This window comes from Lottia gigantea (assembly GCF_000327385.1).
Source record: "Lottia gigantea unplaced genomic scaffold LOTGIsca_1, whole genome shotgun sequence".
In the NCBI taxonomy this organism is placed as follows: Eukaryota; Metazoa; Mollusca; class Gastropoda; family Lottiidae; genus Lottia; species Lottia gigantea.
In genome coordinates, this window is record NW_008706746.1 from 5,089,198 (window position 1) to 5,105,335 (window position 16,138).

The 16,138-nt window shown below is 32.4% G+C and overlaps 2 protein-coding genes across 2 annotated transcripts; both read right to left on the reverse strand.

Annotated features, from left to right (window-relative positions):
- Positions 1–200: 200 nt before the first annotated feature.
- LOTGIDRAFT_152250 (hypothetical protein) lies at positions 201–2,998 on the reverse strand (the record flags this gene model as incomplete). Its single annotated transcript, XM_009045697.1, has 3 exons — positions 201–331; positions 1,267–1,443; positions 1,636–2,998. The coding sequence occupies 3 exons, from the start codon at positions 2,996–2,998 to the stop codon at positions 201–203; spliced, it is 1,671 nt and encodes a 556-aa protein (XP_009043945.1).
- Positions 2,999–10,927: 7,929 nt separating this feature from the next.
- LOTGIDRAFT_102908 (hypothetical protein) lies at positions 10,928–15,543 on the reverse strand (the record flags this gene model as incomplete). Its single annotated transcript, XM_009045698.1, has 7 exons — positions 10,928–11,097; positions 11,457–11,689; positions 11,944–12,114; positions 12,700–12,846; positions 13,343–13,511; positions 14,738–14,863; positions 15,117–15,543. The coding sequence occupies 7 exons, from the start codon at positions 15,541–15,543 to the stop codon at positions 10,928–10,930; spliced, it is 1,443 nt and encodes a 480-aa protein (XP_009043946.1).
- Between the last annotated feature and the right edge of the window lie 595 nt (positions 15,544–16,138).

Consider the following 16,138-nt stretch of genomic DNA (forward strand, 5'->3'; position numbering starts at 1 on the left):
AAAGCCACATCAACCATTATTGAGAAGTTCAGTAGTCTAATGATTATGTACAAAATTATATATATTATGTATAAATCATATGATAAAGCACATGCTGCACACGAGTTTAGTATATGTTATGATAAGTAATATATATACATATGTCAGAATTTATAGTAACCCTCAAATTTTGAATTGTGAGACACAATTTGTTTTACTTGTTATACGTGCAATATTTGAAAGTTTAATATTAGTTCTAATCGTTCTATCCAGTCGTCAATATGATCATCATTCATGAATATAAATTTATATTCAACACCATCTTTCGTTTTCATCCATAACTCTTTAGCATCTGATGAATAGAAATTAAAGATGAATAAATATGATAATCTCAGAGAATTTTGTATAGCTAATTTAAAATATAAGCCCAGAAGCAGCTTTGATTGCAAGTACAAATCATTGTTTGTAGTACAGTGAGCATGAGCCAATTGTGAACAGACGGACGAATGACACCATGCTTCCATACTATTTGTGGTCATATATAAATCAATTGGATTTTCAATGACTGCAAGCAACTGGTTGCACTTGGAGTTTCTGATCAATTGTTGAGCAGTTGTCTTCAGCTGATCAAATTTATGTATCTATAGAACTATATACAGAAATAAACCAGGAATACTTAAACATGCTTAAGTAGTCTTCGTGAAGTTCTAACATATTTGACATTTTGTTGCAACGGAATCATTTCCTCACGGTGTATATACACACACATATATATATATATTTATAATGGTCTTCACATGCGGTTAACACTATTCCATTAACGCTTTTAACACTTGAATTCACGCGATTAGTCAGTCTTGAATGTGTGCTCACTACTTAAACAAAAGAAGTGGGTTGTATATATTTGTGACGGTCCATTTGGTCCATCTAATGTTATTGGTTGTAGTTAAACCTTACATTTTTATTACCAAAGTGCCCCCAAAGTATATGTCATTCTGATATTATCTTCTAGCTAATTGGTCATAATTTCTCATAAAAGTACGAGTGCCTGCATGGATTTCAATAAACCCTGTCATTCTTTAGTGACCATTCTCTTATATCGTTCTTGATCGGACAATAACGTTGTCAATTTCACAGATTGACAAAACTTCTATTGGGAATCGTTCAATGATAAATATTGTCTTGTTTTTTTATTTTGGAACTGTTGTCGAGTTTGTCTTGCTAATTGTCTTAAAAATCAATCAACCCCACTAAATAAAAATTACATTTAGTCAGATTTACACTCACCAGAATTGAAATCATTAATAAAATGAACATTGGATATGGTTTTCAGATCTATGGTATTAACTTCTTTCTTCCCACTCATGGACCATTTTAATACCGAATGATTTTGACCCTCGTCTTCAGTTAATGATATCAATACTTCGTCACGGCGTCCATCTACCCCTACTTTTATGAAGAAATCTACAAAAAAAAGAACTTGTAAAAACATACAAAGACAATTAAAAAGTGTAAATATGACATCGTTTGGATTTCTAATTTCCCCGTCTATTCATCTTTATTACAAATTGAATAAAACTAGAGAATCTAATATAAGAATTATATACATTGTCTGAAAATTAGACCACCCTTCGTCCAAGTATGATAGTAACTTACCAAAAAGATCAATAAATTCCTTATTTTGAAGAATATGGTTCCTTAGTTGATTGATACCGATGTCCGACCTGCCACTGATGAGTCTCAGGACCTTTGCCAAGTTTTCTAATATAGCATTGGCATCAGTTTGAGAGTATGTGTCAGTGGATGCTTGCAGCTGAAGATACAAAATAGTTCTGTGTTTGTCAAAGAGACATTCTAATGAAGTTTCATGAAACATTCCAACATCTCTAATTTTTCCCTCTGATATAACCTTGTCGGTTTTTCCTTCTGGAATCCTTTGAACCACCTTATGTCGCATGACATTCTTGCGGTCAGATTTTTTAAGAATGTCACAAATGGCTGTAAAAGGAAATGCGGACATTGATATACATTCTTGTATTAGAACTTCATTTTCAACCAAAAACTTTTCCACGATCTGGTCGTTCTTGATTGGTATCTTAGCAGTTAATGGTACAAGGTTTGTCATAGACTCCACCAAATTGTCAGCTCCTGTAATTTTCTTTCTGAGGTCTGTTTCAGTCAGAATGGTGACATATTTTGATTTGGAGTGAAAAGATAACATAAGTTGATAAACTGAGATAATGAGACCTATCAACGAGATGTTCTTCTGAGCTGCCATATTTATTATCTTTCCACTGGTGAATTTTGTAAATGAGAGATATGAATAATGAAATAGTTCACCGGACTTTTTAAGTATAGGTTTGATAGTGATATCAGCGAAGGATGCTTTAGTTATTCCTTTCTTTAGCTTTTTACTCCAAAATTCAGAAAGTGGTGCGAAATTGGACGTTAAGTAACGATCCAAATCGTAAAATGGTTGTCTAGAATGAAGGCAATTAAATTCGGGAACTTCTTTCTTCAAACCAAGTCTTTTAAGGATGGAAATAAAGTTCCTTACAAAAATTTCAACAGCTTTGTAATCGAAACCAATTCTATGAAAAATAAAACGAACAACCAAGTATGGTTCGACAGAAAATGCAAATTTGACAGGAGCTCGTGTTTTCAAATCAAATGTTCTAATTGGTGCAGAGTGAAACATAGTTGTATCTTTCAGGTTCAGAATGACATGACAATCCAAAGCTTCTTTGATATCCAAAATTTTCCTTCCAACCAATGTATCATTTGTATCTTTTTCTTTAAATGTCTCGAAGCCGGTGTGACCAATTGGATGAAGGGAGAGAATCAACTTCAATAATTCCACGACTTCTTCCGGAAGTAGTACCAGATCATGGAAGTGCACTTCTTTTGATATCATCAGTGCTTTACTGTCTGGATTTTTAAGATATAAATTGTAATAGAAAAATTCCATTGGTGAAAGTCTTCTTTCTTTGTTGTCTAAGTTATCTTTATTTTCATCCATCTTGAATTGTGTCTCTTCTCTGATTTTTCCTGACTATGTTTAACCTTATTAGAACAGTTTATATATTACCATAAAAATCACTTTCGTAAGTATGTGTCGACAAAACCTAGGTTTTATAGTATCTTATATATTTCTCAAATCTGAAAAACATTATCTAGTGTGTCCTAACAGTCTATACTTCACATCGTTAATAAATCCACAATCGTCGTAGTCATAAAATGTAAAACGTTTACTTCAACTCACTGCGATAAGAAGGATGCTCAAAAGAGCATTCCTTGGCTCATGCCTGAATATTATTAAACACAAATCACTCGTAATGTATAATATGTTTTACACAGCATTGCTATACGTAACGCCCTAACCTAGCCCAGCAAGTTTTTAGGGTGTTGTTTTCTTTAGATATAGAAATAGAATACATAGAAAATATGAGATAGAGATGAAGAGGTTTCTTGGACCGTAACGTACATTATAGTAGATTATAATTGAGTATAATAAATGCATACGTCAATTATGAATACTGGTACATGTATAGGTATGTTAACGTAAAACATATTATGGGTAATGGGTTTAAACCTTGATATGATATCGGGGCTACAGAGTTTTTGTATTCTGGGAATACCTATAATACGTCCCTTTACCTGCCCTCCGTTTAGTCAAGGCTATAACTCTTCCTTAGATAAAGTGGTTGAAAGATTTCATATGACATTGTATTGTTTAGAAATGATACAATGAACTCACGAGTTTCAGGCTGTGAATAATATTGTTCAAATATCGAGATACTTTGAGCATCTATCCTTACTGAAGTTTCTCGATCACCACCAATCTACATCGAATTTTTTTATATATTATTTAGAGAAAGCTAACAATAATTAATTGCGAAATTGAGAAATAAAAAGATAATTAAACGTACATATAATCATTTAGATCAATAACCTTTGGTGCGGATCTGCTTGGCAAATTCAGTTACTTCATAAATACAGGAACCGGGAGAAAGATTGTCTTTAATTCCAATAACAAGACAACATCGACTCTTGTGAGCCACTAGAATACGATCGTCAGACTTTCCTACGAGAGTTGGTTTACCATTGTGAATAAAACACGTACAAAGAAACATATCGTCACTGATATTAATTTTCGTTAAATACGGAAAGTGCGTGTTTAGAATGTTCAGAATTATCCATACATCACAGATGGGTATGTTCCAATTTGGTGATTTAGCCAAGATATTTCCATCTTCTTGAAAAATAACAGCTGAGTCGACTTTTCCCCGGCTTATTAAACATTGTAGTAAATTTTTCCAGATCATGGTCACACGTACGAATTGTTGCTAAATAGTTTTTTAAGGAATTATAAAATCAAAATCAATAGTTTTCTTTAATTCTTGCATGGATTTAGTCCTCTCTTGGTGGTAAAAGACGATCTGAAAAGTCTGGTTATTTAAACGTAAAGTATTATCTGTCTGTCACGACGTACATTTCGAACTCACGTTCGTCTTCATTATACTGTCTCTACTCACCTAAAAAATAAAATATCAATGACAGTATATAATCTCATTACATTTTAAATGACTCTCTGAATTATTTGTACACTTTCTACACAATCGTAATAGACTTCAATTAATAATCATAAGAATTTAAAGCGATCAAGATCATTGATAATTGAATGAACAGTATAGATTTAAATGATCAAAAAATAATAAACCAATTTCTTTTTAGACAAGAACTATACAAGTTTAGTGAGAAGTCTTGTCTTACGATCTTACCAAAATATACAAGACTACCAAACTGTACCAATTTAACCATCAATTTTTTTTATCACATTAATTTAGATGGACATTTTGTTTAGCAATTATTCAGTTTTGTCTAATCAATTAGGATTTCATAAAATATCGGTAGCAATTCAAAATTTTCCGGTTACCTATATAATAATATAATAATAACAAAAAATACTAATATTGTAAAATAAGATAAATGGATCCAGCTATTTCTAGGCTTAAAGTTTATAGTAACTGCCGCCCGGGGGGAAGTTCACTAGATTTTGTTACAATTTTCATGAAATATATTACTAGGTAGTATTTGTACAGACGACTACAAATCGTCGTGTGGCTAATCGTACAGATTGAATCGCAAAAAGGGTTATTTGAGTTGCAAACTATGTTGTCACTTAATTTGAACACTGAAGTTAGAAGAACAGACAGGACAGTAGAAAGGGACAAGGAGGGGTTTAAGATACAGTGGAGAGGAAGAACAATAAAGAGGGAAATGAAAGAAGAAAAGAAGAAGAAACATAGGCACTAGCATGGAGCAGTTATTGGGGTAGGGAAGTTTGAGATAAAAGGTAGTGGAAAATGAAGGGGTAATGCATTGAAATCCAAGGAAAAGGTGAAGTGAAAAGGGGGTGTAGAACGGAAGGTTCCATGATCGGAGCGAAGGGATAAAGATGAATTAACCTGGAGGAGAGACTGAAAAACTTGATTTTAGGTGCAAGGCAATGTTATTAGAAGTAACAAGCAGGGTTGGGGTATAAGATAGTAGTTAGGTTAAAAATGTATGTTACACAGCAGTGGATAGGTATCATCAAAAGGGGTTTTGAAAGTAGTCAATGGGCATTTTCTTCTCTTGAGAGATACTCATTGTATCATCGTGCAATGCTACGAATTATAATACTCCGAAGACTTACTTTGGGTCGCCACCACCTTCGTTTTTTTCTTGGATTTTTAGAAAAATTCAAAAGTAGCCTCAATGGTCAAGTAAAATGCATTGAGTTTCTTCCCTTGAAATAAAACGTATAAAAAACGTTACTATTTAAATAATATAGCCTAAATTGAACCCTGGTGTGAACCATTTGAATATCATTTACCTGGAAGGTTGCTTGCTCTTCTCTCTACTATATAGGTACAAACACTAACGTTAGTTATATCCCTAAACCTATTACCCAACAAACGTGTGTAGAGGTCTATCACTGTAGAATTCTTATACATAACCAGCCCAACCTAATATATAACTATTGCATTAAATTGTTTTCACTATTAAAACAACGTTTCAACTTCCTTAAAACATACTGAGGGAAATTAATTCATATATTGACGTTTGTGGTGACAATATTTGTTAAGAAATTATTTTTTCGGGGTAAGATAATTATTCTTGTAAAAAATAGTATAGGATGTTTAAACAAACAACAGGTTCATGACCTTGCCGATATGAGGGTCAATGAAGTACATAATTTTATTTGTATTATTTGAAAATGCATGTTGCTAATTTGACAAAGGCTGAATGATGTAAAAATCTAAAAAAAAGTGGGCATGCATATCTTTTTCAACATCCTTTAAGGAACCGATGGATATAATCTTGTAGGGAGCTTCAAGTCAGTGCTTCATTTATTGGATTGTGACGATTGATTGCCTCGTTCAGAGCCTTAACACTCATTGCTACAGTCTAATAATGGATATGTACAGTGTACTTCAATGAATCCACTTTGATCCAGCGACGACCAGGGACGGAATTGGTTAAACAGAATTCCACCCCTTTACTACGCAAATTTGATAGTATTGGTGTATTTAGTGATACTTCCCTATAAAAGCACTAGGCCTAATATAGTGTGCGATGTACACTGTTATGTAAAATTATGTGTAACGTGTCACGCTACAGTGTAAGTCTAGACCTGTCAGAGCGTTTAGTAATAACCTGTCATAAAGTTAAATAAATAAGACAATTTTATGGATAGATACTTCTGGTATATTATTACTTCAACGTTTCAATGTGGTTCTCACACCGTGAGTAACCAGTAACATAAATATATATACAGGTAACAATGATAATGAAAACAAACAACAAAGGCAAAGACTTGTAAAAAGAGACATAATTTAGGGATTAAAAAGGGGGGATAATCAAAACAATACAGTTTCCCTTAATCTGGGTAATTGGTATCCTTGATCTCTGTTTGTATTTTTCTTATGATGATACTTTCGTGGTATTTACGGGTGGCATCATCAAGGAGGTTGGTAAGAAGGGCTTCTGATTGATTGCATTGGATGATGGGACCTGGATTCTCGATCAGATGCTAGCTTAATTTTCCATTGGCCGTGTGGCATGATGTCTTGTGCTGTCTTACTCTCATTTGGAGTGGTTGCTTATTTTTACCTACATATGAGGCACCACAATTACATTTAATTTGGTAGACGATATCTTTCAGCATATATTTGCAGATAACAGTAACAAACAATATTGGATATCAAGATAATTTTTAAAAAAAAGTTTTTTGGGTAGATTTTCATCTTGAACGAACAGTTTTTTTTTTAGCCATTTCCAATGCTTCGACATACGAGATAACGGGCGCGGGCTCTGGATCTTCTGTGATAGATTCTTTTTTTAATTTTGATGGAGTATGGATCATTAAATAGGTCTTCATAACAATTACGAGTTTTCAGATTCTATATGATTTCATACAAAAACGGATTCTCCAACGTCCTAACCAACCATTCGATGCGAAAAGAATCTGTGATCTTTGTTTCATTTGCAAACCGGAGTGCCTTGGCTTGAATAATCGAACCAGGAACAGGAACTCTCTCAGCAAAAGCCTACTTAAAACCATTTAAAAACATGTTCATTAACGTCTTCAAACCGGCACCGGTATCCAAAGCGTTGTTTGAACCATTTCCCGTATTTTCATGTTGTAAGTAACTGTCCTTCTTGCGAATTATGTCACCAACAGTTACTGTAGACCTACTAATCTTATATTTCTTCGCCAAATCAACTTGAGAAAATTTTGGCAAATCTTTGACGAGATTGATCTTCTCAGCAAGATTAAGTTCTACTCGTTGTCGTTTTCTTGGGCGATCAATGATTGTGGTGAAAATCTATGAAGATCTGTCATTTTATTGTAAATTCCAGATTGAGCGGATGGTCAAAATGTCGATCCACGTACAAGCACGATTTTATGCGTTTTATGTGAATGGAATAAAGTTCAATCAAAAAACAATGGAAATTGATTTTTTAATAGAAGCAGTGATTAATCGTTTACTTTGATAATTATTTTTTTGCAAGGTGCATATTATAAGTAATTAGACAAGGACTTTTAAAATATGCCGGTTAAGAGGATGTGGTGCAATTGATTGGTGTGTAGGAGATTTACATTTACACGCACATTATGTATTTTCACAATCTTTAATTGTACCTCTAAATTGGCTTCTTCTGCATTCGAAATTTTTCATTTATAGATCAAGATTTTATAAAATAATACCAACTAGCCAAGCTCTAATTAACTATCTCATCGATTGAGTATTCTAAACTTTAAACAGTTAGTAAAATAACGGAATAAGATGTGATCGAGATCTATTTTGAGTGTTTCTGAAGAAGGCAGTAAGCCGAAACGTCAAATAACAGGACAATAATATAGATAATATTGTAGTTGAAAGATATCTCCAAATGAAAATGAATAACGAAACTTTAAATGGCAATTGGGATATTCTATTTGAAACCTTACAAGAACTCAAAATATCTTAATTATAAATCACACGAAGTACACTACGGAGTGACGTATAACTTTCCTCTAATTTATACCGGTCACCTATTTCTATTTTTCAATCTCTTCACTATCAACTCTTTCATTAACTACACAAAGTATAGTATCTTTTTACACTATATCTTTACATGTATTTTCATTTGACCCATGTTATATGTAATATGATATAATAAGTAAATATTATGTAAGGTATATGTTCATGTTTGTATATTTTTTAAATAAACTATACTACTAGAAGAAAAACAAACAAACAAAAATGTATTTTCACATGGTATTCTCCTTGCTGTTTATTTTCAGAACCGATTATATATATTTACCGGAAGAAGGATTCCTTCCACTTCCAGAATGCATGATCGTACTTACTTAGAAAAATCAAACACCCATTTAAACTGTGCATGATGTTTAGGAGGAGCCGATGTCGGTGTTGCACGTGCAGTCTCGTAGGTTGACCTCACAATCCCATTTCTCGTCATTGATTTTTATAGGTAGCATGTTTTATTTTCACTTTGAGAATCGGTAAACTACTGACAAATATTTACTATCCACATTACTGTGAAAATAACTGTTGCACGTTTTCCTGGCTACCTGGATTAAAGGGAGATAAATGATCATAAATTTCATGTATTGAAATCAGATAAATTTTGAATCATATTATACATGATTCTGTAATAGTTGAATAGTTCCTATTCAGGCTGCAAGTTTAAGTTTGATACCTCCTCAGATAGTATATTAAACATTTGATAAAGAAAAACATTGTGGTAAAAATATCCATTCTTTAACAAAATATATACAAGCAAAGACAACAAATATATTAAAAACTTAGAACAACATTCAAGAGAACACGTCCTGATAATATGAAAGTGGTTTCAGTTCTATATTTCACATTTTCCTCCAGTGTTTTACTAATAACTGAATTGACAACATATTATTTCAGGCAATCCAGGCCTATTTCTGTAAATGTGGAAGCAGATCAGTTTGTTTTCAGCATTCCACACGAGAATCAAAGATGATACAAAATGTTCAAATGGACAAATCTCACCGGAGCAGTTCTTTGATGATTTTACAATTTTAACAACAATAACCTAATTCCCCACCAACATAACTCTTGAACATAATTGACAAACAATAACTTTAAAATAAAATAACAAATAATAGCACACAACAAATCTTGGATGTTTTAGTTTATATATAAAACATTGGCGCCACATTAAACATCTACCAGAAGGACAAATTAAGTCCTTCAGAATTCATCAAACATGTAAGACTTAATATCGGAGCAATGAAGCCATTATCAGAAATGTCAATCAACTATGAATCATAGGTTTGTTTTATCTTCATAAAATAATATACCGGAAGACAAATTTTCCAGAGCAGAACCTTTTGGACAATTTTCAATGTCAGAAACAATTTACACTTTACACAATCGTTTTGTTGATGAATTATCTTGATGCTTTTTAAAAAGTGTATTTACTTGCAAGACAAAAATTCAGTTATAAAGATCATGCAAGAATCTTGGGTTAAGGGATTTCACGGGATCCTTTTATTTACATCAAGATTATATGATTCAGTACACAGAGATATGAGGTAGAAATACTAAACAAAATACAATCAGACCTACTACGAAAATGGCCTAATATAACTTAAATATCAAAAATAATTGACACATGTAGTTTTCTAAGATTAAATTGGATTAAATAAAATCAATTCTCACAATCAAATTTTAGAAACAAAAAACTTGTGAGTCAGGAAATGGAAATAAAATTTTAAATCAATTAAATAATTCAGGGTACAATAGTCATATTACATAGTACATCATAAAGAAAAATAACAATTACAGTGTTGAAAAGAGGTATGAAAAAGTTTAAAAGTGTTCATAAACAGAATTATAAGGGAAATGACAGTTATTTGGTCAACAATTCATACAAAATGCTGTAACATACTCATGGAGTGATGACAATTCACAACTATTACAACTAATTAGTTTATTTCTTAGGTTTTAAGCCACTAAAACTACTTTGGACTTGGTCCCATCTTGACCAGTTGTTGTAAAAATGTTGATTTAAAATTCTAAAAATATTCACATCATCAATGAGAGGGAATACTAGTGTCAGACATATCTGAAGCATCTGATGTCATTTTCTTTCCCTGAAAAACAAATTAAATGCAGATATAAATAGTAACTTCACAGCAAAGTTGATGACAACTGATTGATCCAAATTTATCCATGAAAAGATTCCTATAAGACTGCGCTAATAGATTCAGTTCAATGGACTTCAAGAATGCTTCAACTTCTATTTGAATTAACCTTTCTGCTTGACATAATTGATATCCAAATTTTCAGGAAAAAAATATAAACAATATTTTATTTAGATAAATATGAAATGTTTTGAGGAACAGGCTTTTGCCTATTTAATTCCCTTCCAGATAACACATAAATTTTACCGTGGTAGAGGTTTGTGAAGTAGAAGAGGGACTGTCGGATGTTCTGTCATATTTTCGTCTATGCATGTTATCTACATGTGTTAAATACCATGTACCAGAGAATAAATCTTCTACTGAACCAACAGGATTATAGGGTGCTGTAACAGATGAATATTGATCTTGTTTCAAATCTATTGCTTCACAAGAACACTGCTACTACAGATGTATTAACAAAATATTGCAGTTGACATCATTTCAAAATAAAAAAATCCTTCATAATATCATATTGCTGGTAATGGAGGTTAAATATGAATCAAAAGTAGCATATGCTCTACAGAATGAAGACTTATCATATCTGATTAAAAATACTTCATCTGTCACTGTTAACTCATGTAAAGGGACATAACCATGATTTCAATATGATAAACAGAGATTCTAAATTGAAGATCATGTGACCCTTGTATTTAATATCATAAATAGTCATAGTCAAGATGTTACTGATTTACTATGTACAAACCTAAATGATGGGTCTGTTCTCTTAATTTCATATTGGCATCAAAATCTTGTGGATGAACTTTAGTCCTACTATCTAGACGCTGTTCTAAATCTTGAAGACTGGTAAATAGACGGTGTAAAGTGGAGTCAGGTGTCAAATCATCAGAAAAGCGTAAAGAAAACAGGGTAGAGGCTAAACCAGAACCATATGAAAACAACACAATTCTTTTTCCAGCTAAGTTTTCTGCTGTTTCTCTGCAATTCAATTTAACAATGTAAAATAAGGTTTTTATTGTTTTGTCACACCAACCTTCATTGGTTTTCAAATATCTATCTAAATTATACAGATACATGAGTAAACAAAAAATATAAAATAAATAAACTGTTTTTAAGAAAGAATTGCTTAAAATATTTGGTTGAATCACGAATAAGCTGAACGCAGGGATCACAACAGGCTTTACACCATAAATAGAAAAAAAAAAAGTAATTGCATCTTTAATCATACTTACTTTCCTATTAAAGAGGCTAAGCCACCATACAAAGAAGCTGTATACATATTGCCAACTTGGTTGGACATTAAAAGTGATGGTTTAGTTTTCATTTCATAAACTTTTTGACTGGCTTTTACAAAAGTACTTTCAACTTGCTTGTCAAAATATGTTCCTTCTAGTTTAATATCTCTGTAATCAAATGAATAAGAAAGATAGCCATATACGCCCACCATGGCATGCGGATGGTAAATATTCAAGATTTTGGGGCAAGGGCAATAACTCTGCTTCTAACTGTCTAAATTCAAACTTGATCTTCGTTTTATGAACTGTATACACTTACCGAATTTCATTTGATTCCATCAAAAAATCTAGTTTTTAGAGCGTTTACAAGCAAATGTTGACAGACGGACCGATGGACCTTCGTTTCATGAATATGTATGCACATACCAAATTTCATTTGATTCCTTTAAACACTCTAGTTTTTAGAGATTTACAAGCAAATGTTGACAATGTATACGTCCACGTAGAGAGATGTGGGCGTATAAAAACATGTAATGCATTGTAACGATTCTACTTCTGACTCTTTGTGGGTTTTTTTAAAACCATATCTTAAAATCCTACTTATGGAAACAAACACTAAATATGAAAATCCTTTTCAGCACAAATTTTATTTACAATATTATCTGTTAAAGATTTTAAGAGTAATGATCAAGTTTTCCAAATACTGTTCACTATTTTCTGTCCTAAATTAAATTACTCTATTTTGTCACTTACTTGAATTGTTCTAAACCTGAATAAACACCCTGGAAATCTGGATTAGGATCACTGAGAAAATCATTGAGCATTAATCTACCAACAGATTTCTGCACTAATTTACAGTATGGTGAATGAAATACAAAGGCAGCAGCATTATCTAAGACACTTTGACATTCTGAAAAAGATACACATGACTCACTTAATCACATGAACACAATTGCATCCTTGACGATCAAACTTAAAATTTAGAATTTTCGCCTCAAGTCAATAAGCTCATGGTTACAAAAAAAAAAAATTATAATTGTTGTTTATAGAGTCTTTTAAATGAAATTTTCCTAAAAACAATAACAGACATTATAGGTTTTCTTGATAGGTAAATATGCACTATTACAACATACCAGACTATTCAAACTATGAATATTAGATTTATAACTCAGCAGCTTTAAACGTTACAAGTTACTATTCAATATAAGGCACTGGCACAGGGTTAAAGTTATGTTTACAATAATTGTGATGCTAATATGCAATGAACTAAATCAAAGAAAATCATGACAGTTATCATATAGATCTTCTTGGACCTAATAACGAAATTCATAATACTTATAATCTACATTTACGGAAAAAACATTATTAGAACAATTGTCTGTGGAAAGGATTGAACTTACTTTTTATTCCAGTAGCTTTAGCTCGAGATGAATAAACTTCATAACATTTATCTAAGGCATGTAAATAACACTGTATAGACAGTTTACCATCCACAGTAGGATATTCTGATGCCATATCAGGTTTGAAAAAGTCATAAACATGCTGCATGTGAGTTCCTCTAGCTCCTGAAACATCAAAATCACAGATAGAAACTTTTCAAATTTATATAACTGAGTAAAAACAGCATTATGAGTTAAAAACTCATTAAATTGTTTGCAAACCAATTTTGAAAAACTATGGTCAAATAAATTGTTTTCTTGTATTATAATCATTACTGGTATTTTGAAAGTTTAACAACTATTTTTAATAATGTCATTATAAGTGAGATTCAGCCAATCATATTAGACTAATTGTCCATTAGAATAATGATGGTCATCAATTCAATGTTTATCATCATTCATTATAATCAATGTGATATGAATTATAATTAACTGTAAACTTTTGAACAAGGAGCTTCATCCAAGCTAAAATTTATACTGGTAAAGCCCAACGCAGACGAGGAACATTTCTGTCGACGAACAAAAACATCGAACAAATATATTTGTTATCCGCAGACGACAAACATAATTCCGCAGACAATGAACTTTTAGTTCGAACAATAAGCCAGTGCCACGGAAAATCACATGACCTCAAAATGGCGACGTCCAGAAGAAAATGTAAAATTGCGTTAGCCAAAGTAGACGGCGAAATAGGATCATTAGGATCGGTACCTGGATTCAACGTCGTTAAGAGCAGGGTGTGTTTGGCAACCTTGTAAATTTACCGGTTGTTTCCAGGGATTGTGCTATTTCTTGCATTGCAGCGTACTTCTTGTTCCTATCTGAATAGTCGGGCGAAGAAATCATAAACAAACAGGAAGATTGCAACCACATATTTTCTAAAATCTGCTCCTTCTCCACAGTCCAAAATTTTGTGTTGGTAGATTCACTGGACTTTGCCATTTTGAGTGTCATGTGGTCTGGCTTCGATCGCTGATTGGTCTTTCGTCTATGAATGTTCGGCGCTAATGTTCGTCGTTAACGCAGACGGCGAACAAAGAATTGTTCGGGAGGCGAACAATCTTATAAAATCAAAACAATTCTCACGAACATTTTTGTTAGTGTTTCTGTAATCCGCAGACGGTGAAAAAAATGATCGAAACAAATTTTTTCCAATGGTTCGCTTAAAATGTTCCTCGTCTGCGTTGGGCTTAAGGAAAAATCATCATTTATCCATAATCTGCCTCTAAAGCATAGATCATATTTAGATTGCACCTAAATGCAAGTAATGACAATGTATTATTAAAGAGAAAGTTTTTATTTCCTTGTGAGATCTTCCTTTTTCCTTTACACCAAATAACAAATTTACAAACCTCTATCAAATATTAAAGGAGCATTAGGACCAACTAACATGGCTACAGCACCAGCTCCACCAGTACACCTAGCATTACCAGTTGCATAAACAGCAATATCACTTGCAACAACTAAAGCATAACGTCCTGAAAAACAAGAAATAATAAATAACTCTATCACAGAAAGGTGATCAAGTGACTAAAAGAAAGATCTAGTTCTCTGCTAATCGAAGCATGTAACAATAATTAACCCAAACCATATATTTCTGATTTTAACATGACTGATAATGCTGATATTATACCCTTCATCACTTTTGTGAACATCATAATTGTTCTATTTTGACAGTTTTTAAAAAACAAAGCAAGCATCTATCTAAGGTTGCAATAAAAATGTTCTTACCATCCCAGGAGCTAGATTCCACCCAGTTAACAGCATTAAACAACGCAGAAGTTCCACCATAGCAAGCATTAGTAGTGTCAATACCTTCCACATTAGTATTACCACTTTCTTCAAATAACTGCATCAATACAGTCTTAACACTTTTAGATTTGTCTATAATAGTTTCAGTCCCTACTTCAAGTCTTCCTATTTCAGTATATGATATATTATTTCTTTCTATAAGTTTTTGAACAACAGTTAAACATAATGTATTAATGTCCTCACGGTCAGAACAGAATCCCATCTTTGATTGCCCTAAACCTATTGTATATTTCCCTGCTGACACTCCATCAAACTGTTCTAATTCTGTTTGATCGACATATTGAGATGGGAAATAAACCTCCACAGCAATAATGCCAACATCGGTGGGCCAGCCATGCAATTCCATTTTCTGTGGTCCTGGCATTTTGTGGTAATCAAAACTTAAATCTGAAAACAAAAAAAATCCACTGAAAATGGAGAAATGATTATCAATTCTTAAATTAAGAAAAAAACTAATAAACCAACACAAGCATTTTTTCAAATTATGAGGTAAAGAATAGTTTTTCATTGGCCGTATGCTTTTTTTTATAAATCTGCACTACCAATCAACACTTATTTTAAAGTATAAACTTCCACATGATAGTTTTGAAAGTGTACATTACTGATCATACAGATGATAATGACCTAAACATGAATGTGACATGATAGATGTTGAGATACAGATCACAACCTTTGGACTTTAAAGCCCTCTAATTTTTTAGTGTACTACACAAAGGTCATTTTGCCTTGTGAAATATAGTATGTACCAATGGATAAATAATAATACCAAAAACATGACAGCTTAGCTCTGTATAGTAAAAAGAGGCATAATCTTCATAGTTCTTATATGGGGCAATTAAGACAACTTCATATTTTTTGTACACATTTTATCATTCATTCAACATCCAGAGATATTACATTGCTAGAAATAGTATTCAAAAAGGACAAAAGACAATGTCAAA